The 22,972-nt window shown below is 42.1% G+C and overlaps 1 protein-coding gene across 1 annotated transcript in view; it reads left to right on the forward strand.

Moving 5' to 3' along the window:
• The window catches only part of MANEA (mannosidase endo-alpha), a 79,069-nt gene that overhangs the window by 13,578 nt on the left and 42,519 nt on the right, over nucleotides 1–22,972 (forward strand). Inside the window, exon 2 of the mRNA XM_082248827.1 lies at nucleotides 8,990–9,535. Coding sequence (XP_082104953.1) covers nucleotides 9,016–9,535 — 520 coding nt within the window. The 5' untranslated portion in view covers nucleotides 8,990–9,015. The remainder of the gene's footprint in view (nucleotides 1–8,989; nucleotides 9,536–22,972) is intronic.

Below are 22,972 nucleotides of genomic sequence, written 5' to 3' on the forward strand. Positions count from 1 at the left end.
TGCTGATACCACTGCTTGTGGAAGAGAATTCCACATCCTTACTGCTCTCACAGTGAAGAACCTCTTACGCATTTTAAGGTTAAACCGCTTTTCCTCTAGTTTTAGTGAGTGGCCACGTGTCTTATTGTATTCCCTTACTCTGAATAGTTTGTTCCTTATGCTAGGGTCACCAGTACAATATTTGTATATTGATATCATATCCCCCCTCAATCTTCTCTTCTCCAGAGAGAACAGGTTCAGTGCTTGTAGTCTTTCCTCATAGCTGATGTCCTCCATTCCCCTAATTATTTTTGTTGCCCTTCTCTGGACTCTTTCCAGTTCCAGCACATCCTTCCTGAGGACCGGTGCCCAGAACTGGACAGCATACTCCAGATGTGGCCGGACCAGGGTCTTGTAGAGTGGAAGAATAATCTCTTTATTTCTAGATTGAATCCCCTTTTTTATACATCCCAGTATTCTGTTGGCTTTACTTGCAGCGGCTTGGCATTGCATGCCACTGCCAAGCCTGTTGTCTACCAGTACCCCCAAACCAAATCTAACAATAACTACATATGCATGACAATGAGGGACATGCCGGGAATAAGAGGGTGCTTGTATAAGGGGGGCGAGCCTAATTCCCCTTAGCACAAGAATTCATTAATCGGTAACACATAAAATTATCTGATTTGCTTCATAGTTGTCTTTTAGATTTTCAACTTGCTGCAGAAAACCCATAATTGCCTGATCTCATTCTCAATTTTGCCATAAACTATCATCAACATCGTGCCTGTTTTTTTATGATTGCGGCAGCAAAGTTCAGGTTACAAAGAAGTCTTCCTGCAGTTTATAATGACTGAAATGGCTTCAAATTATTAGCAAGCCAGACCAGAAGGGATGTTTGTGTGTCCTCGTGCAAAATACTTATTTGTGATTAACCACTTGCCGACCGCCTCCTGTATATTTACTGTGGCACGCAGCTGCTTACAGGCAAACTGACGTAGTACTACGTCGCTTGCCAAAGAGCCTGTAGGGGGCTCGTTCCCTGCCTAGCCAGCGCGTGTGACCGGCAGCTCCCATGGCCGCCGGCCACTCGCGATCTCCCGCAGGAGAGGGAGAAAGATAAACAGCTGATGTAAACACAGCCATCTGTCAGTCTCACAGAAGTAGGCACAGAGGTTATGCGATCCTGCTATGTAGGATCACATGTCTCTGTGGTTACTTCACTAGCCATGCCCCCTAACAGTTAGAGGAGTGCACAGCCTGCACGGGTTGCGCGCGGGGAGAGGCGCGGGCGTACACAGCCTGTACGGGTCTGACTGTTCTTTTACTGTTGTGTATATATCTTTAGATTGTGAGTGTTTTTGGAGGTGTGAAACACTGAGGAAAACAGCAGAGAGGAGATGGAGTATGCTCACTGTAGGTATCAAAATGAAAGTCTGCATGAAGCCACCAGTGCTGCTGACAGAATTCAGCAAGTGCTTTTCTCTCATTTTATACAGGATGTACTTACATTAATGATGGGGAGTTGGTAAACCTCTCCACTCCCCCTAATTACCTTTTTAATAGAATTGGCTTTACAGGGTATGTCTTGTGGTGTGTGTGATATTGTCCGGATGAACAAAAATAGACTGTGTCGATTTATTAGCATTGATTCTGATTACTTAGTGTCACTAAACCCACATCATGAAAAATTGCGTTTTACATGCTGTTCATACTCATGGTTACTATGAGATTCATATTCTGCAGAAAACCTAGTTGATCATGCTGTTCTCTATCTCCACCTTCTGTTCATGTCCCAAATTCAGCTAGGGATTTTATAACTGTGGTGGCAACTTTGCACGTGCTCCGTTTTCAGTGAGTTTCTATGCTGAGCATATCCTCCCTGTTAAACATGTGGATGTATACACAGTGGTAAATGACAGCCCACTCCCTCCCTCCTCCATGCCCATTAACCAGCTAAACACAATGGGGGTGGGGTATTACATCTAGATTAATGGTGGCTTCACCTCCCTTTTTATTCTAAGACACAGGTTGGGGGGGGACGTGACCTAGCCTGTGACTGGCATAAATCCACTCCTATCATGTTATTGCCAAAATATAATAAAGATTTGATTTCAAATATAAATATTTGTATGACAACTTAACCGGTTGCTGACCGCCACATGACTATATACTCGGCGGTCAGCCCCGGCCAGGCAGAGTGACGTACCGGCTCGTTCACAGGGAAGTTAGTGCGTGTGACCGGCGGACCCGATGTCCGCCGGTCACTCGCCGATCGTCGGTACAGAGGGAGAAAGTCAGGCGGCTGATGTAAACAAGCCGCCTGTCATTCTCCCCTGTGTAGAAACAGTGATCAGACGGTTCTACTATGTAGGACCGTTGATCACTGTTCCTACACTAGTAGCCACAGCCAATCACAGTAGAAAGCACGCCCCTATGGACACACACAGCCCCTCCCTCTCAAATAAAGTTAACCCCTTCACTGCCAGTGTAATTTTACAGTAAGTGCATATATATAGCACTGATTACTGTAGAAATGTCACTGGTAACCCCACCAAAAGTGTCAAGGGTCCGATCTGTCCGCCGCCCCAATGTCGCAGTACCGCAAAAAAAAAACAATCAAAATACGCTTTTTGCAATTTTTTTTTTTTTTTACCAAACATATGTAGCATAAAACAAATTGGCCGAAAATGTTAAAAAATTTTGATTTACATTTTTTTTGGGGGGGAATTTCATATAAAAAAAATGTGAAAAATATTGTTATTTTTGCAAAATTGACGCTCCTTTTTTCTTTATAGCGCATGATCAAAAAATCGCACAGGTGATCAAATACCACCAAAAGAAAGTTCTGTTTGTGGGAAAAAAAGGACGTCAAATTCGTTTAGGTACAGCACGACCGCGCAATGGTCCGTTAAAGTCACGCAGTGCCGAATCGCAAAATACCCCCTGGTCTTTTAGCAGCCAAATCCTCCGTGGCTTAAGTGGTTAAAATAGTTTATTGATCTGTATTTATTTTACTCTTGTATTCCAAAGGCTGTATGGTTTTTTATTGGAAACCCTATTTTCCATCCATCTGGAGGATCAGATGGGTTCCGATGAGAGTGGACAGACGGTCCATTCTCATCCCATCTCCCCATAGAGGACAGCGGGGATCTGACAGCTCCGTCTCTGCACACAGAGCAGAGACGGAGCTGTCATCCACCTGCTCAGTGGGGATTGGCGGGTCGATTCCCCCGCTGAGCAGAACGGACTCCGTCGCCGTGTGAAAGGGGCCATTCGGGGTTTTCTTATCACAACTTCAAGACATTGGTATGGGGCAAGAATCCTTAGTGGTATTCCCCTGTCACAAATCTTGGTAAAAACGCGTTTTTAACACGCAAGCATCATTTTAGCTTCACTAATCAATATGGATAATACATTTGTGTGTGTACGTATAATCAACCTAACTTATCAATATATTTTAACATTAATGCTATATAGGTTTCATTATAAATGTGTTTATAAATGTATTATTATAATGCCCTATGATGTAAGAATCGGTAAATATCACATTATCCATATCCATTAAAAAAGGGGGAAAAAAATCAGCGCCGAGGCAAAAAGGCAACATGTGACATATAAGGACCAACAAATAAATCAAAGTTTTCAAATCCAATAGTGTGCATACATAAATACAGTGAAAAACATGCTAGGATTGAAAACACAAGTGAAACATCACACGTATATGGTGCAATAAATGTGATAAATATTCTCAGGAAATGCTAATAGTCAAAGTCCATCAAATCGTGAAGAAAGATATCAAAGTTGAAAAAAGTCCACAGATAAGTGATGATAACCCATAATAATAGGGCGCCTTCTGTGCACAATCCCAAAGCAAATGGGCACTTATCCAACCAATGCGTGCAATGGACGCTCACCTTAATAAAGGATATTATGCACATTCAGAGTAATCCAATAATGGAAAATTCCTCCACAGTGGTGAGTAATCGGCTCATGTAAAGCAAGCAAACATCTCCATAGTGTAGTATTTAGAAGCACCAATTTTATTAATAAAATTAGTAACTTACAATAAAATACAAAGATGCAGACAAACAGCAGGTAGGACCCGCAGGGTCCCTGGATCGCATGGTGTGTCTGAATGTAAACTTCTGGTCTTGGCCGAAAACCGGAAGTGACATCACGCGTCACAACGCACGTGACTTTATTAAGGTTTGGAGGATGGGTGACAATGTTTGGCGCAAAAACACTGCACATCCCCAAAAGAACACCATACCCACAGTGAAGCATGGTGGTGGCAGCATCATTCTTTGGGGCTGTTTTTCTTCAACTGGAACAGGTGCCTTAGTCAAGGTAGAGGGAATTATGAACCGTTACATATACCAGTCAATGTTGGCGCAAAACCTTCAGGCTTCTGCTAGAAAGCTGAACATGAAGATGAACTTCATCTTTCAGCATCACAAAGCGTAAATCCAAATCAACAAAGGAATGGTTTCACCAGAAGAAGATTACCCAGTTACGGACCGCCCTCCGCAGTTATACTGTGGTAGATAGTCCCTCATGCGCGAATCAACGTAGGGGTACGTCGGTCCGCGCCTGGTGCCCCTGCTAAGCAGCGGGGATGCCGATGCACGGGGCCAACGCCCGCAATGGCTCCCCTCTGAGAGAGGACGGTCAGCTGTTGTAAACCGAGCTGATCGTTCTTCTCTAAAATGATCATAGAGCGCCTGTGATCCTTCTATTTAGGATCACAGGTCTCTATGGTCATTTCAAAAGCCCAACTCCCCACAGTTAGTAAATAGGTCCCTAGGCTTACATTTAACTCCTTGATCACCCACTAGGTTAACCCCCTTCCCTGTCAATGTCATTATTACGGTAACAGTGCATATTTTTAGCACTGATTACTGTAGTAATGTCACTGGTTCCCCCCAAAAATGTCAAAAAGGTCAGTTAGGGGTTCGCTCTGTCCGCCGCAATGTTGCAGTCCCGCTAAAAATCGCAGATCGCCGCCATTACTAGTAAAAAATAAAATTAAAATGACAAATCTTTTCCCTAGTTTGTAGACCCGATAACTTTTGTGCAAACCAATCAAAATACGCTTATTGGAATTTTTTTTTTTTTTTTTTTTTTTTTTTTTTTTATTACCAAAAATATGTAGCAGAATACAAATTGGCCTAAAAAGATGAAAAAAAATTGATATTTATGTAGCACCTTACAGGTAGGTGCTAGGTAAATGCATAGGTGGGCCTTGTCTGCCTAACAGCAGGGCCATGATTGCGTTTTGGTTAGGGTGTCATGGCTTCCAGGTGTGTCTGCTGAGAGGGGAGTCTCCCCACTGGCTCTCTGAGAGGCTTCTCATAGGGCATTGGAGGAAACCCAATCAGGGACACATTCAGGCTTGTAACTACCCCAGAATGCAGATTCTGCGAGTGGGTATAAGTCTGAGGGGAGTGCGTGACTGAGCGTCTTTGGCGGGAAGCGGAGTCCCTGGAGGTAGAGGACGGCTGTCTCTCCTCCTGTCCGAGAAAGCCGATGTCTCGGGTGCTGCCGGAGAATCCAGAGTGCTGAGTTGAGCTGAGGGGGATCCGGTGTGCCAAGAACCAGCGGAGAGCAAGAGGGGTCCAGTCCCAGGAAAGCCTACACAGGTCGTGAATACTGAGGATTGCCTCTGGGGGTCTGCCTATTGTCAGTGGGGACCACTCTGGAGAAGGTTCTAGGATCCAAGTATCAGCTAGCTTTAAAGGGGGTACCTGGTTGGAGGATGCTGAAGTGATAGAGGGGGTACCTAGGTTGAGGACCCTGAAGTGTGAAAGGGGGCGCCTGCTGTTTGGGCCCTGAAGAGTCAGTGCACAGTGTGTAGTGCATCAGTTGAGCGTTGAATTCATACAGGAATTCACAACAAGCTACCTCAAGCCAGTGCAAGGCTGGAGGGAGTAGTCAGTGACTTTTCAGTGCAAGCAGTGTCAGACGTTCAATGTTCTACAGTCCTGGATCTTCAGGACTAAAGTCGGAGTTCCAGCACAGCTTTCAGAGATGCAGTGTGTTCAAAGCATCAGTAAGCATTGGCTAGCGTCGGCTGGTGTCAAGACAGCGCTAACGGGCATTTTTGCTATAGAATTCTCAGAATTGTACATAGTGGAGCCAAAGGAGTATCCCACTCATTCCCTTCTCCCATCCCCTAAAACTACAATAATGCAACCAAAGATGCCGGAGTTGTCAATGTCTCAGTTCTCACACCCAGGGTCGCAGCTCACATGGGCTGGAGAGGTAACCGGTAACAATGGCAGACCCACATCAGGCCCAATGCCTGAAAAACCTGCTACATTTAATTTCTTTTTTTTTTTTTGGGAATGTTGTTATTTAGCAAAATGTAAAAAATATTGTTTTTATTTTATTTTTTTTCAGAATTGTCGATTTTTTCTTTTTTTTTTCTTCTTCTTTTTTTTTTTTTTTTTTCTTTTTTTGTTGATGGAGTAAAAAATAAAAATTGCAGAGGTGATCAAATACCACCAAAAGAAAGCTCTATTTGTGGGGAACAAAAAAGACATGCATTTTATTTCGGTAAAGCGTCGCCCAACTGTGCAATTTTCCTTTAAAATAACACAGTGCTGAATCGCAATAAATGGCCTAGTTATTATGAGGGCAAATCCTTCCTGTCCAGAAGTGGTTAAAGTTTTGGAATGGCCCAGACCTAAATCCGATTGAAAATCTGTGGGGTGATCTGAAGAGGGCTGTGCACAGGAGTTGCCCTTGCAATCTTGACAGATTTGGAGTGTTTTTATAAAGAAGAGCGGGCAAATATTGCCAAGTCAAGATGTGCAATGCTGATAGACTCAGACTAATACCGAAAAAGACTGAGTGCTGTAATAAAATCAAAAGGTGCTTCAACAAAGTATTCATTTAAGGGTGTTAACACTTATGCAACCATATTATTTTAGTTTTTTATTTTTACTTCCCTCCACCTACACTATTTCAGTTTGTTGTTCAATTGAGTTGTACAGTTTATAGGGCACATTAAATGTGAAAAAAGTTCTCAAATGATTTGTCTTTGTCTCATTTTTTTTTTTTTTTTTTGTTTACATCACAGAAACCTGACACTTTAACAAGGGTGTGTAGACTTTTTATAACCACTGTATGTGAACTTACCAGCAGATGAAGAACCCCAGCAAACATCATCACAGCTGCAGGCCGCATCCATCTTTGGCCATCTTCCTTCCGGGTCCACGGACACTGGCTGTGTGACTGGCCCAGAGCCGCGTTACATCACCCCCTTACATGCACATGGGAGCTGCCTGGTCATGGCACAGGGCAGAGCAACTGTGCAAGTTTAGGAGATATTTACAGTACCTATAGGTTATCCTTATTATAGGATTACCTTATTATAGGATTACCTAAAGGTACAAACATTAGAGGGAAGTTCACTTCCTCTTTAGGCTGACCAAAGCTTAAAATAAATCTGCTTCAGCAGGGTCTGGTCAAATTTCAACCAATGTGTGGCCATTACTGTTCAGCAGAAGTTGATTGATAGAATCTTGCAACGGAAAAATGAAAATAAACTACACCTCTATGGCCAGGGGTCTCCAAACTACGGGCCACAAGCCGCACATGGCTCACTACAACATTTTATCTGGCCCACAGCAGCGGTCCATGAAAATACCACAACTGGCTCGCAGTAGATTCCCCACTGCCAGCCATGAACCTCCCCCAGCCCAAATGATGGCTGTAAGGATGGACTCTTTCACCCCGCAAATATCTCTAAGGCTCCATGCACACGGTAAGCTAAAAACAAAATGCCTGAAAAACGCATAATAAGTGTGTTTGTGCCAGCTTTTAGCAGTGTTTTGGGAGCGTTAGCCTTTATTGGCATTTCCTGTAATGTGACCCGTCCCCTTTCCCTTTTTTTTTTTTTTTTTTTCTGTGCAGTTCTTAAAAAAAAAAAAAAAAAAAATGGAAACCATCAGTTAGGGCCCCTTTACACTGCTCTGTTGCAAAATTGCGGTAAAAATGCATATGCCTTTTTATTGCGATTTTGCTGTGTTTCAGTTGCTTTTTCTGTGCATTTTTGGGTTGCCTGTACCTGTGAAAAATGCACATGATGCAAAACGCGGTGTGTTGTTTTTTTATCACGATTTTGATGCATTTTCCATTCATTTCAATGGGGTGTTGCGTTTTTTGGTGCGGTTTTAAAAACCACACCAAAGATGCAGCATGCAGTGATTCAAAACGCACCGCACCCATAAAGCAGTGGTTTTTCTTGCAAGGTTAAAAACGCAGGAAAAATGTATCAGTGTGAAAGGGCCCTTAGCAGCGTTTAGGAGAGGTTAGCGTTTTTTTTTTTTTTTTTTTTTTTTTTTTTTGCTCCTAAAAGCTGAAGCTTCAAAAACACTTCTAAAATAGTGTGCATGGACACATAGGACAACAATAAGCTGCTGCTAGGAGCGGTTTTTCAGCTAGTGTACATGGAGCCTTAAATATACAAAGTGACCCTCATACTGAAAAGTTTGAAGACCTCTGATATAGACCAAAGGTAATTGTACAAAATATAAAAATGTCTTATTGGACAAAGGTATTTTAAAAAAAGGTAAGCAAAAATGACCATCTTCTTAAAAGCATTTAACATGCTGTTAGATCTTTTGTCTAGTAAAACATTTTGTATTTGTCTACAATAATCTTTGGTCTATACCCTAAGCTGTTTTTCTTTATTTCACACACTAATCTAATTTTTGTAGTCGTCGTGTTTTCCAGTGATCCATAAAAAACTAAAAGGAGAAATCCATTTTCTCCCTTTTTGAATGTGTACAAAACCTTGCCATCACCTACCATGTTTTATACCAAGAGATAAATGATCGGTTTGTGTTTATTTTAGTTACAGGCCTTTTATGTCAACTAATATCCTTTTTAAACAGGATTAAAGGAACACCTCAACGTAATGGCGTTACAACTACCATTTATTAGGCTTTGCTGTTGACTTGGCTTTGTGTAATCTTCATTAACTGTGTTTTCTCTCTTGCAGCATAAAATGAATGGAGCTATGTCATCATGACAAGATTTCGCAGAAGAACATGCATCACATTAGGAATTGTCATTTTAATTGTCTGTAGTCTTATGCTGGCCTTGAAATCATTGAGGCCTGAAACAGCTGCATTTGGAAGTCCTTTTGCATTAGGTCTTTTACCTGAACTTCAGAAAGTGACTGCTCTTCATGAGAAAAATGGTGTAAAACTCAATGTTCAGTCAGGGCAAAAAACTCAAGCTGACATGCTTGAGTCCCAGAAGCCTGCCAATATAAAGATGGAAAACCCACCAGCCCCTAATTATAACCTTCATGTTTTTTATTATACATGGTATGGAAACCCTCAGTTTGATGGTAAATACATTCACTGGAATCACGAACTACTGAAACACTGGGATGCTAAAATTGCTGGTAATTACCCCACTGGAAAACACAATCCTCCTGAAGATATTGGAGCTAATTTTTATCCAGAACTTGGACCGTACAGTTCCAAGGATCCTTCTGTTTTGGAAGCCCACATGAAGCAAATGCAATCAGCTGCAATAGGTAATGCATTTTTAAAACCTAATACACAACTTGGTTATGCCCTCTAGCTTACTGTAACCGATAAATATTGTGAAGACTATCCTACGCTAAAATGCTATGCTTGCTCCAGAAAACTATGGCTAACCAGTTTTTAGGCTGGATAAAGTGCTTTTTAATTGGCCAGAACACCAACACGCAAATAATGAAATATTCTGAATACTGCATGTAAATGTTCACATGCCTGTAAAGGAATTAAAAATTTAGATGTTGGGACTAAGGTCACACATGTGGCAGTCTTTAATGCTCTCTGAGAAGCAATCTGTGGTAGGTCATTTTCCTGCAAATGCAAGCCAAGTGTTTGGTGCAGGGTTGTTGCATGGCCCCATTGACTTTAGTGAGTGAGTTTGACAGGTGGGTGCTATCTATTGAACTTAGCAAACCAAGTTAAAGTTGCATGTATCCAACCCCCTCTGGCTGCCTTGTTTAGGCTATTGGGGGACATTGAAAACACAACCAAATCACTCCTTTTTTTTTTTTTTACCACCTATGTGAACAAGGTCTACCGGTTGAAAAAAAGGCTTCTTAAAGAGGAAGTAAACCCTCCTCTGTAACTTGTACTGTAAGAATATTTAATAATAAATATCTCGCGCTCGTACTTATGTCAGAATATTTATACTGCTCTGAATATAGCAGTGTATTTATTTATGGTTAATAAGCAAAGATCTGTGAAAAAGGAGAGTCTTCACCTATTGCCATAAATCAATGTCGTGAATTCTTTTTAATTGATTCATTTCTTTTTAAAAGCATATACCAATCTTAGTGAGTACAGTCTACAGGGTGGAATATATATAATATAAAATATTTATTCTCAAGACATGTAAATCACAATATATGATCAAACAAGAAGTGACACAAAACAAATAACTCTAAAGAAAAAATACTAACTTCAAATAATCAATGCAATGTGATGTTTAGCTCAATAATGAAAGTGAAACTGAAACAAAGTGAAATAAAACAAAGTGAAAGTAAAACTAAAGCAAGATTACCATTTCTTTCCAGGTATAGTATAAGCCATAAATTAATGTTCTATATAAACAGACTACAATGGTCTGCGTAATGCATAGCCGAAAGTCACGTCACTGCAGATGAGTGAGAATAAGCCATGCAAAACGGAAGACTTAGAATTGCAAATAATGCACTAAATCTGATATTAATAAAAATGTATAAAAACAAAAATCAGCTTTTTAGAGAAAAATCTACCATGGCTTATACGGCTGGGATTGTAATCTCATTACCCTTAAATATGCAATATAAAACATATAAGGCAGGAAATAAACAATTATTGAATAAAATCAAATAATACAGCAAGGCATAATTACCACACTTAAGATGGCCGCTAGCTTCAATTGGGCGTTACCAAAGTCCTAAGATGGACGCCTTTCTTAAGATGGTGGCTTCCCTTCAAGTTTCAGATGAATGATGGACAAAATGGAGTATGTCTGGATGAGTCTATTGAGTAATGTAATAGTGTGTGTGATGTAAGTGTATTGTCTGATGGGCAGTGTAATGTGTGTCCCCCTCTCCTCTGGGTTGGTCTTTTATATGGTAAGAACAAAGCGCTATAAAAATTACCATAAGTAAAACCCAGAGGGATGAAACATTATCCCAATTGGTCAGGATATTCTATACCTAAACTGGTGAGGTCAGAGACACACCTCTTTTGATAATTAACCCCATACTTGGTATAATAAAATTAAATGATTTCTCTATATGTAAGTTTAATCATATAACACAACATAAAACTTTGTCCAGACTCCCAGTACATACATAAATGTCCACCTGTATCTCCATCATTCACCTGGGCAAGTAATGCCATTCCAATAATTATATTATTTAACACAATATAATATTTTTATATGGGAATATCTAAAATTATCTCAAGACTGCACCTGGTATTTCGCCTCCAGAGGGCAGTATCGTACCGTTCATTAGATTTTGTATTTAACATACTTAGAAACAATTACCATTATATCCTTATCTGATGACCTCTGACCTCTAGCTAGTGAATAGCCATTACTTATTTGACCATGCCAAAGGGCTGTCAGAGCGTCTAGAATTGGAAGATCTATTACTTAGTCTATTCTAAAACAACGCTTATATAAACACTCCTACCACATGCCTTAACATGAAGTAATTTGTTTTTAAGACGCACAAGTCCTTACACATCATAGAAAAGTATACTTATGTATATATATATATATATATATATATATATATATATATATATATATATATATATATATATATATATATAATCTAATATTATATAAGTATCAAGTTCACACTTCTATATTAATAAGAATACAATGTATTATCGTTAATATACATCTTACATATGATGATGTTTTCTATAAAAACGTATATGGTTCATCTTTAAATGTCTGCTAGAATATACTGGGGTATTGTCCATTGTTATATACTTATAGACAGATTGAGATATCCCCCCTTAACATAGCGTCAGACTGACTGAGTCTTATCTGATAAATATGTCAAAAGAAATCTTATTTACGATTACATAGAAATACAAAGATCTCTGTTGAAACCACAGACCCTTTGTAAGCCTGTGAGAGACATTTTGAAAATGAACCTTCTTTGACCTTAGAAACAACATGGAAGCCATCCTGTTCAGAATCTCTTATGCATAATATGAAATATACATGGCTTTTAAAATCATTTTTCTTTTTACCTATTATTTTAATCAACCCCCAATAACCCCGACAGTACCTATAGGTAAGCCTATGATTATCTATAGGTACTGTAAATATCTCCTAAACATGTACCGTTTAGGAGATATTTACCTTACATGCAGCCAGTGACGTCACTGGCGCATGCGCTCTGAAGAAACGGCCGCTCGTGCTGTTCCTTCAGAGCACCGTGCCGTGACCGTCGGCTCCCACGGCTCCGGCCAATCAGATGGCTGGATGCCGCGATCCCGGAAGACAGGCGACTGAACATGTCGCCCGTCATACAGGTAAGCGGACAGCACGGCGGGGGCTCTTTCTAAGGTAAGTATTTCATAATGAGCTAGTATGTGATGCATACTAGCTCATTATGTGTTTCTCTTGCAGGTTGCAAAAAAAAAAATTTGGGGGGGGGGGGGTTTATAACCTCTTTAATACTTTGAAATGACTGGATGTGTACAGTACGTGTGATGTGGCTCTTAAAATGTGACCTGATCGTCAACCAAGTTGCAAAAAAAGATAGACCTAGTTTTGATTAACCACTTTACCTCCAGAGGATTTTCCTGCTTTACGTCCAGGCCACTTTTTGCAACTTGGCACGGCCCGACTTAAACTGACAATTGCGTGGTCATGCAACGCCGTACCCAAACAAAATTTATGTCCTTTTTTTCCCACAAACAGAGCTTTCTTTTGGTGGTATTTGATCACCTCTGCGCTTTTCATTTTTTGCGATATTAATAAAAAAAGAGCAAAAATTTTGCGAAAAAATTGACATTTTATACTTTGACAGTTAAAAAATATCCAATATATTCAATTTTTGTCATATATTTAGGCCAAAATGTATTTAGCTACATGTCTTTGACAAAAAATTCTCAATGAGCATATTTTTAACCGCTTTAAGACCGGAAGATTTTACCCCATTCCTGACCAGGCTATATTTCACGATTCGGCACTGCGTTATTTTAACGGACAATTACGCGGTCGTGCGACACTGTACCCAAATTAAATTTATGTCCCTTTTTTCCCCGCAAATAGAGCTTTCTTTTGGTGGTATTTGATCACCTGTGCGATTTTAATTTTTGAAAAAAGAGCGACAATTTTGAAAAAAAATTTTTTTTTACATTCTGATATATAACATTCCCAAAAAAATTTAAAAATCAAACTTTTTTAACATTTTAGGCCAATTTGTTTTCTGCTACATATTTTTGGTAAAAAAAAATCACAATAAGCGTATTTTGATTGGTTTGCGCAAAAGTTATCGCGTTTACTAACTACGGGAAAGATTTGTCATTTTTATTTATTTTTTTTACTAGTAATGGCGGCGATCTGCGATTTTTTTTTTTTTTTTTTTTTTTTTTTGCGCGGGACTGCGACGTTGCGGCGGACAGATCAGACCCCTAACTGACATTTTTGACACTTTTGGGGGTACCAGTGACATTACTACAGTAATCAGTGCTATAAATATGCACTGTTACTGTAATGACACTGACAGGGAAGGGGTTAACTTTATTGGTGATCGAGGGGTTAAATGTATGCCTCATGCTTACTGACGTGTGTGGGGGGAGGGGATTGTGTGACACAGATCGCAGGTTCAGCTATGCTGAATCCTGTAATCTGTCCCTGCCTGTCACATAGGAGATCCGCCCGCTTTGTTTACGCAAGTGGGCGGATTTCCACACTCGATCACCGCCTCTCCTCCCCTGGACCGACTCTCGCTGTGTCTGAATACAGCAGGAGCGAGCCTCCGGCGGCATACGCGCGCCGCCGAGAGGGGGCGGGATCCAGCGAAGTAGGTCTATGTCGCTGGACGATAACGAGCCCCTTTGCCGCAGTGCCCTCAACGTGAGCGGTCGGTAAGTGGTTAAACAAGCCTGTACTTACAGTATATTTCCAGTCCATGCAGGAAAAGTGTGTAAATCTGTGTTTTTGGTAATTTGTTCAAACCAACTTGAATAGCAATAGCCTCCAACAATTGTTTACTGTAGCTACGAACCCGAAATACACAGGATGCTAGGATCAATATAGATCAGTGTTTTTCAACCTTTTTTAGTCAAGACATCCTTAAGAACTGTGCACAATCCTGGGGCACACCAGTCTGAGGGCTCGTTCACACCAGGAGGTGCGTCCAAGCGCGCTTGTTTTTCAAATGTTCCAGCACATTGCATTTTTGTAATGGGCGCAGTCCTACGCAAATTTGATACATGCATGTGGTGTTAAGAATTAATGGCACCCATGCGTGACTGCAAACAGCTGCACATTTTTCTGTGGTACAGGAAAATATGCGATTTTGCATGTGTTACTGCACTGCACTGCACCTGGCGTGAGCAAGCCCTAAAATGTAGTCTGGGAGTTCAGTGATCTTAGGTTGTAACTCTTCACCCTCCAAATTCCCACTCTTAGTACAAACACAATCCCCCCTCCTACTTCCTGTACAGGAGGTAGTAATCAAATCAAACCTGCACACTGAGATGTGAGTGTGCGCCTGTGTAAACTCCGGTGCACAGATGGGAGAGAGGGCACAGCCTGCACCTCCTCCCTGCTTCTATGTGTACTATTGCCGGGAAAAATAAGAAAGCTGCCGGGCTGCCAACGTCCTACCAACTGATAATGTAGGCTGCTAAGGACATGTCAGGCGGCGCACACAGCTTTCTGTTTTGCCAGCTATAGTACACATAGCAGCAGGGAGTAAGTGCAGGTTGTGCTCCCCCTCTCCTCTCTGTGCATGGGAGTTAAAACAGGCTCACACTCAGACCAGGATGTTGTCGTAGCACCCCAGTTGAAAAACAGTGATGTGGACCATTGTATCTCATGATAGTGAATCAGTTCATTGATATTTCTTTTTGAATCCTAAAGATTTTTGGTGTCTTATTTCTGTCTCAGCCAATCTCTATTAGCTCTTCAGGGCACATACCAGAACCCTGATATTCTCCAGCATTGGAAGATTTGCCCTTTACCATTATCATTTACATTGAAAGTAATAAACAGGACAAACCGAGGGGGTGAATCTCCCTAATGGGAGCATAGGCTGCAATAAAAACCTGACAGGCATTCTAATCCCTCTGCACTCCATCCAAAACGAAAAGAAAAAAAAGTTTTGACTTTAGTTATACTTTAATGCTTCACAATTGAAGTGAGGCATTCACATTCGTTGTCTGTTTTTTATCCCAAGCATAAAATTGCACAGTTCTGCCATATAGTCCAGATTTTTGTGTAATCATTCCAGTCTCAGAAGTATTGTGGAGAATCTAGGTACTCTTCTATGTACTTGTTTCATACATCACCTGTTATTAAGAGTGATGACTATTTCTGTGAAGTCATTTTGTCAGCATAATCCATATTTTAGTGTTTTTAGTGGACAGAATAACAGATTTATTCTGTTGTTACCCTAGGGTTCTTGTATTGCTTGCCTCACACTTTGCAGGGGGAAAAGTAACCCTAGTGTATTTCTTTTGTAAAGTTTGTTTTACTGTGGATTGCTGAAAACCTATGCATATAGCCTTCTCTATGTAGTTTCTGTAGATATTTTTTTTTTCTATAATTCTTTTCCTAAGGTTCTCTTAGGTCACATTTACCTCGTTTTTATCTCATCATTATCCTGGATGATCCCATACTTTTTTCCACCAAGAACCGTGATTGTTTAAAACATTTATTCCTTGAAGGAAATCTACACCCAAAAGCAAAACAAAGATACAGTAGCTGCATTTGTTTCATTGATTACCGGTTCACACTGTTCCGACTTGTCAGGCGACTTGGTCGCCTGACAAGTAGCGCACAATGCTGTGCAATGGAACCGTTCTAATAGGAGCGACTCAAGTCGCTCCGACTTAGAAAAAGGTTCCTGCACCTTTTTTTTGCAAAGTCAGAGCGACTTGCATTGACTTCCATTATGTGAAGTCGTTGCAAGCCGCGCCGAAGTCGCGGTGCACAGGCGAAGGCATTAGTCGCCCTAGTGTGAACTGACACTAACTGCTAAGAATAATTTCTGCAAGTACAGAAAAGTTAGGGTCCTTTCACACGGCCGATCCGTGTGTCCGCAAATCATCCCATCCGTTTGCGGATGATTTGCGGACATAATGTAAGTGAATGGCACTGCGGGTGTCAGCGGAATACCATCCGCTGACATCCGATTTTCCTCCTTTCAGTTCTGTTCCGTTTTTTCGAATGGAACAGAACCCTATTTTTTCTTCCGTGTAAAAAACGGAAAGGAAGGAAAATCGGATGTCAGCGGTGTCATCCGCTGACACCCGCAGTGCCATATACTTACATTATGTCCGCATATCATCCGCAAACGGATGGGATGATATGCGGGCACACGGAGCGGATGACATTTCTGGAAAAAAGTGGAAAAAAAAAAGTCCCGCAGCGGACCTTTCACACGGAGCGGCCGTGTGAAAGGACCCTTACTGTTTATCTTGTAGTCTAGTTGATCTAGTTCTAACTTTCTGTCATAGATTTGGACAGACTGATGAGGCCGGACTCTGCACCTGTGAATCCCAGGCACCTGAAAATGCCAAAATTTGATGCAAATTGCCTGTGTGCATGTACCATGTAGCCTTATATTGTAGGAGCCCTTATTTGGGTTTGCACTGTCCTGTACATCTCTGCACCAGTGGGTCAGTTCACATCATAGAAGCAAAGTCCGGTTACGTTCCAAATGCATTTCTGTATGCATGTTTTTGTTCCTGGTGCATTTTTGATGCTTTCCAGTGCATTTTTCCCATCCCCTTTTTTTTTTTTTTTTTTTGCTATTTACCATGCTGTTTTACCAGTACAGTTTGGTGCAAAAAAAATGCAGCATTCTACTTTTTTTTTTTTTTTTTTTTCTGGAACTGACTGCACTGGTTTGAACTATGCCTTTGAAAACCATATAACCTACTATCCATGCATTTATGATGCAGAAAAAAACCTCCCTGGACTGCATGTGGTGTGAACTGACCTTTATGCCCCGTACACACGTGCAGATTGTCGGCCGCGACCGATCGGCCGATTGTAGGCTTGTTAGTATGATGCTTCCGACAGCCGACAGCGCACTTTCGGCCGAACAGAATCTGTCGTGCAAGCATAAAAATTTTTGTATGCCGACACCAGAACGGCCGATTGTTCGCCAGTCAGTACAGATTTCGGCCGACAGACAGCAGATTTGCAAGACTGGGCATGCTCAGAAAAGAAAAAACGCAGGGAAAGTTAACCATCACATGACATCACTTCTGCAGTCGGCTGTTGTTGGCCGACAAAATTCGTGTGCAGTCTTTTGCACTTTTCAACAGACACGACAGACCTTGGACAAAAGACAACCGATCGTTCGGCCGACAATCTGCACGTGTGTACGAGGCATAAGTCCATATGATTCCAAACAGTTGTAGTCACCTAATATTGTTTTTTTTTTAAATAACCTAATACAGCATAGAAGCAAATGAATGATTTCACACATATACCTAAATAATCGAAATATACTATCTAAAACCAAGGATATTGTGTTTTTTTTTTTTTTTTTACTGGACCCTTTTAATTCTGAACATGTTTCCCATTAGTTTGCATTACCATGTGGAAAAATGCAGTTTTTTTTTTTTTTTATTGCTGGTCAGGGGACTTGTTACAGAAATTAAGGTGTAAGTGATATGACGACTGAATTTCATATTTTCTTGAGTTAGCAAGGATTATAATATGAATGGCTATAAAACTTTCACGTTTGCACATAAAGGGCTTTGCAAGTAAATGAGTGACATTTAAACTCATTTTAAATTGTGTATTATCCTTCTGCATTGCAGTGCACAATTTCTAGATTTCCCCATCACTGCAACAAGATGTGAAATTTTTAGGACAAATTGAACAGTGTATAGACTCGCATTACTACGCCTGTGTGAAATAAAGTAACTTCTAGTGCAAATGTGATGCATTATTAAATTTAAAAGCGCCAAGTGATCTGTAAGCATTGGCTCTTCTTTATTTTTTTTTTTTTCAAATTCTTCTAGTGTTTTTGGCAAGCCTATGCGCCTATTTGAAATAGACCGCAACATTGGACTGTTTCTTTTCACCTAATTTTACCATTGAAAGTGATATTAAACCTAAAACCAAAAAATGTAATGCCTTGCAGCTTACCAATCCTTCGATAAGAGAAAACCTTTATCCCAAAAGAAAAAAAAAAATGGTTTTACATAATAAAAAAAATCATTGTAAGCTCCCCTGCCAGTGTAAAATGGTTTGTCTCATTTTTGAAAACTGAGATCTGGAAAGAGTGCTAGTTCTTTTGAGAGACAACTGACATACTGGCTGGATCACCGGGTGAAAATAGAAAGAGCCTAAAAAAAACGAATACAGCCATCACATCTAAGAATTGGTAAGCTGCAATATAATGAATGTTTGTTTGCTTTTAAGTTTAATACTGCTTTAAGGAATTGTGCCAAATGCTTTGTCAGATACTAAATGTAATACAATAGTAGTACCAACATCCTGAATTTACATCCTCATAAAAGCTGATTCATTTAGACATGACTTGACTTTCATGAACCCTTTCTAGTCTGCTATTGGGTTATTCTTTTCATTATGTATTTTTATATAGAACATGTCCAATTGGATGTGAATAATTACTATTCCTTGTATTTGTATGGCATCTCTCAGGAGGGCTTTTTTTCTCAGAGAAGAGGCACAGGAACCAACTTGCACCAGTGAGAGGGTCCTAAAGTGGTATTAAGTAAAGCCAGGGGTGCATAACACATAAGTGCTGGGTTCAAGAGTGGGTATGCACAAAGTGTAGGGTTCAGTGGATAATGCTCAGAACACATTTGGGAGTGTGTTACACACAGAATGCAGGGTTTAGCAGTGCACTATGTTTAGAGTGCAGTGTACCGGAGTACATTACGCTCAGAATGCAGGGTTCAGGACTGCGTGACGCTCAGAATGCAGGGTTCAGGACTGCGTGACGCTCAGAATGCAGGGTTCAGGACTGCGTGACGCTCAGAATGCAGGGTTCAGGACTGCGTGACGCTCAGAATGCAGGGTTCAGGACTGCGTGACGCTCAGTAAACAGGGTTCAGGACTGAAAAAAATGCAGATTTTTACATGTATGTGAGAAGTGTCAGAATTGGCCCGGTTTTCAAGTGATTAAACAATGAAAAACTGAATAAACAAGACATGATTGTGATCTGGAACAATAAAATTGTTTAAAGTCTGTTGTCGTGCAGCCAGCTTATTTTATTCCATGTGGGGAACGCTGTCAATCTCAATCAGCCAGTACCTGCAACCTAAGAGATGGGCTCATTGCTGGCTTTGAGCAGGAGTTTCCATTGGTATTGTGTATGAGAATGACCTGTACATTATTCTCGGGGAAACATTTATTAAACATCTTCTTCCCATTTGTATGGTACTTTTCAGTTCAATATAACCATGTTTCATTCTACACCCATATCTAGGATGTAACGTGAAGCATGGACAGTGGACTCCCAACCCCCCCCCCCCCCCCCATAAAAAAAATTCCCTCTTCTTCTTACAGAAACTGGGGGTTTTTCTCCACCAGCTCCTGACATTATTTGAGGTATGTGAAAAGAAGTACTAAAAGTCAAATTTTTCACCTCAGCTGAGGGATTTGTAGTTTCAATGAAGAACGATGATGTCACCACACTTGTAGTCCAATAGTACTTCCTCCAGCTCCGTAACTGAAGGTTCATACCTTGGCACCAACCTATTGCTGGGGAAATAATCTTCAGGAGGCAAAGCATTGCAGTTCAGATGCACGGATTGCCATTGCAATGCTTTGAATTCTCCAAGGCAAAAAATCAAAAATTAACTTTTTTTTTTTTTTTTTTTAATTATGGATGCATGTATTGTTTTGTTGCAAAAGATAGGCTTGGCCTTTAAGTCTGGGTTCACACTGACGTGACTTGCGCTCTGACATTCCTGTGCGACTTCATTGTGGCTTGCATATGACTTCTTTAACAGAAGTCCATACCAGTCGGATTGAAGTCACACCAAAAGCAGGAACCTTTTTTTTTTTTTTTTAACCAATAAGAATGGTTTCACTGCAGTTAATGGGGTGTGACTTTGAACTTTCTAGTCGCATGACAAGCCGCGGCAGTGTGGATCAGGGCTAACTGCAACAAAACTGTTGTGCCTTTCTGTACTGACAACACTTGTATCATTTCCTATCTGTGTGCAATGAGGATAAATAGTAAGCAAAATCTCCTTAGGGAAGTCAGTTAATATAAGTCTTTCACATGTAAACCTTTAAACACCTTTTTATAAAATATTATTTCTCTTTCATTCATTGACGGGCCCAGCTCCTGATCTTCCTAACCATTGGGTTATACAGCCCCCTACAGGAGTAGGACACTAGGCAGAAAGTGTCTGGCTATGCCTATGGGCAGTCCCAGGGGGTGTATACTCCCTCTCTCTGCTATAGGTACTCGGTTTTTTTCTGCCGAGTCAGGAGTAAGGACCTAGCTACTTGCTGGGATCTGTGGTCCTGGCATTTTTTTTTTTTTTCTTTTTAGATAGATTTTTTTCCTCGTGTTTTTTTTCCCTGTGAGATCTAATGTCAACTGCGGGACTGTGGGACAGGCTGGATAATTATCTAGCTGTCACCCCAGTCTGGCTAGCGAGCACCTGCAGACCTCAGCTCTGACATAGCTCCACCTCCTGGGGTGGGGGCAGGGCGTTATGGGGGCAAGAGGGAGCGTTGCCAACGACGGGACAGTTGGCTGTGCTGGGGGGGTGGGCTGTACCCGGTGGGGGCTCCTGCCAGGGCCCCCTGTCCTGCCTGGGCCTGTCCTTGAGACCTAGGGATCCCTCCTGTGTCCCTGGAAGCCTAATGGTGCTGCCATTTTGTTGTAGCCTTGTGCTGCAATGCACAGCGGTCATGTTTGTGTAGTCTGGCAGCCATTTTGCAGTGGTCTGCCATAGAAAACAGCGGCAGCCATATCTGTGGAGCCTTCTGTGCGGTGATTTCTGCAGTGGGAGCCCCTCACCCCCTGGTGCTGACTCCTGGATCCTTTTTGTTTCCAGATCGCCGCTCGTGCAGTGCAGATTCTCCTGGTGGCTGCGGTGGCTGGTTTCTGAGGGGTGGTGAGTCTCTGATGGGGTCCTCTCCCTCTCTGCTGAGGACCGCTTGGTGCTCTGTGACTGGCAACCGGATGGTGCTGCCAGAGTGGTGGGTGTTCTTAGCAGTGTTTTACACTTTTTTGTGGGGTCCCCCTGGTGACTCGTGGAGTCTTTGGAGCACATCTCCCCACCTGACCCCCTCTCTGGGGCTGCAGGGCCCTCTGGGTCCCATCCATCTATGCACTGACGGCAGTCCTGGAGTCCTTTTTTCCTGGAGGTGGCTTTTTGGTGATGGGCTGGCATAAAGCGCCCCTGCCTCATCTGTCTCATCCGATCCTGAATCTGATTCGGCCTCCGCAGATGTGGGTCACCCTGCTGGGTCTGAGAACACGCACACCTCAGATAGTAAGCAGGATTCCTCCACTTCTTCTGCAACCGCCGCACTGATTGTAGCTGTGCCGTAAGACCTTAAAGATGGACGCAGCTGCGACAGAGCCGCAGGTTCCCTTTGGCATTCACAAGCCAGCCAGAGCAGAAAAGGTGTTCCCTTTTCCCTCCTATTTTAACAGAATTGTCACTAAAGGGTGGGGACGACCAAAGCATCCCCTAGGGGTCCCTAAGTGATTTGCTAGGCGATACCCCTATGAGGAGTCTCTTCTTAAGAAGTTGACTGTTCCACTGGTGGTGGACCCTTAAGTTACCTGAATAAACAAGGCAACCATGATTTTGGTTGAAGAGTCCTCTGCCTTTAGGGATATGGCTGACAGGAAGGCCGAGGATTTTGCCCGAAATATGTACACCCTGGCTGGTTTGGCACTGAGGCTGGTAGTCACCATTGCCCTGATGTCGCAGACTCTGACCGAATGGGCTATTCTTTTTCGCTGTGACCTGGAGTGGGAGGAGCTTCCCCTGCCTTTGCTGAGCTGGCAGACCAGCTGGTCCAGGGGCTGCAGTTTGTGATGCCTCTTTGGATCCGGCTCGGCTCTCTGTTACGGCAGTGGTACGTCGGCATGTCTTTTGGCTCAAATGCTGGTCTGCGGACCAGACTTCTAAAAAGGTTTTCTCTAGCGCTCATCGACAGACGTAGTCCTCGGTGATACACCACCTTCGGGTTATGTTACCTCCGCAGGAGCAGGACTAGACAGGAAATTAAAAAGCTCTGGCCACACCCTAGGGGCAGTCCCAGAGGGTATATCCTCTCTCTCTCTGCCTCAGCAAATCAGTTATTTTCTGTCTAGTTAGGAGTAAGGTCCTAGACACCTTGCTGGGATCTTAGGTCCTGGCAAGAATTTTTTCTTAAAGGATTTTTTTAGACAGCTTTTTCTCCAGTGTTCCTGTGAGATCTTCAAGCAAGAAAGCTGAACTCGGCGACGGGCTGGATGTTGAGATCCGGTGGTCACCCCAGTTCAGCCTACGAGCGCGTGCAGGCCATAGCTCCGCGCTGGGTCGGCCGCGACAAAGTCCCATTAAAGGACTGTCCACGCGAGTTAAACGCTCGCCGAAACGCCAAAGACCATGAGTCACGGCGTCCGTATCGGTCGACAGCCCTCCCGCCCCGGTGGAGAGGGGTACTGTCAGGAGTTGGTGCCCGCCTGGTTTCGGTATGGTGAGTAGTATGTTCCCCCTTTTTCCCTGACGGGTTTTGTGGTGAACGCGGGCCCCTCTCTGTATGGTAAGAAAGAGT

This window comes from Pelophylax lessonae (assembly GCF_965119305.1).
Source record: "Pelophylax lessonae genome assembly, chromosome: 3".
Lineage (NCBI taxonomy): Eukaryota > Metazoa > Chordata > Amphibia > Anura > Ranidae > Pelophylax > Pelophylax lessonae.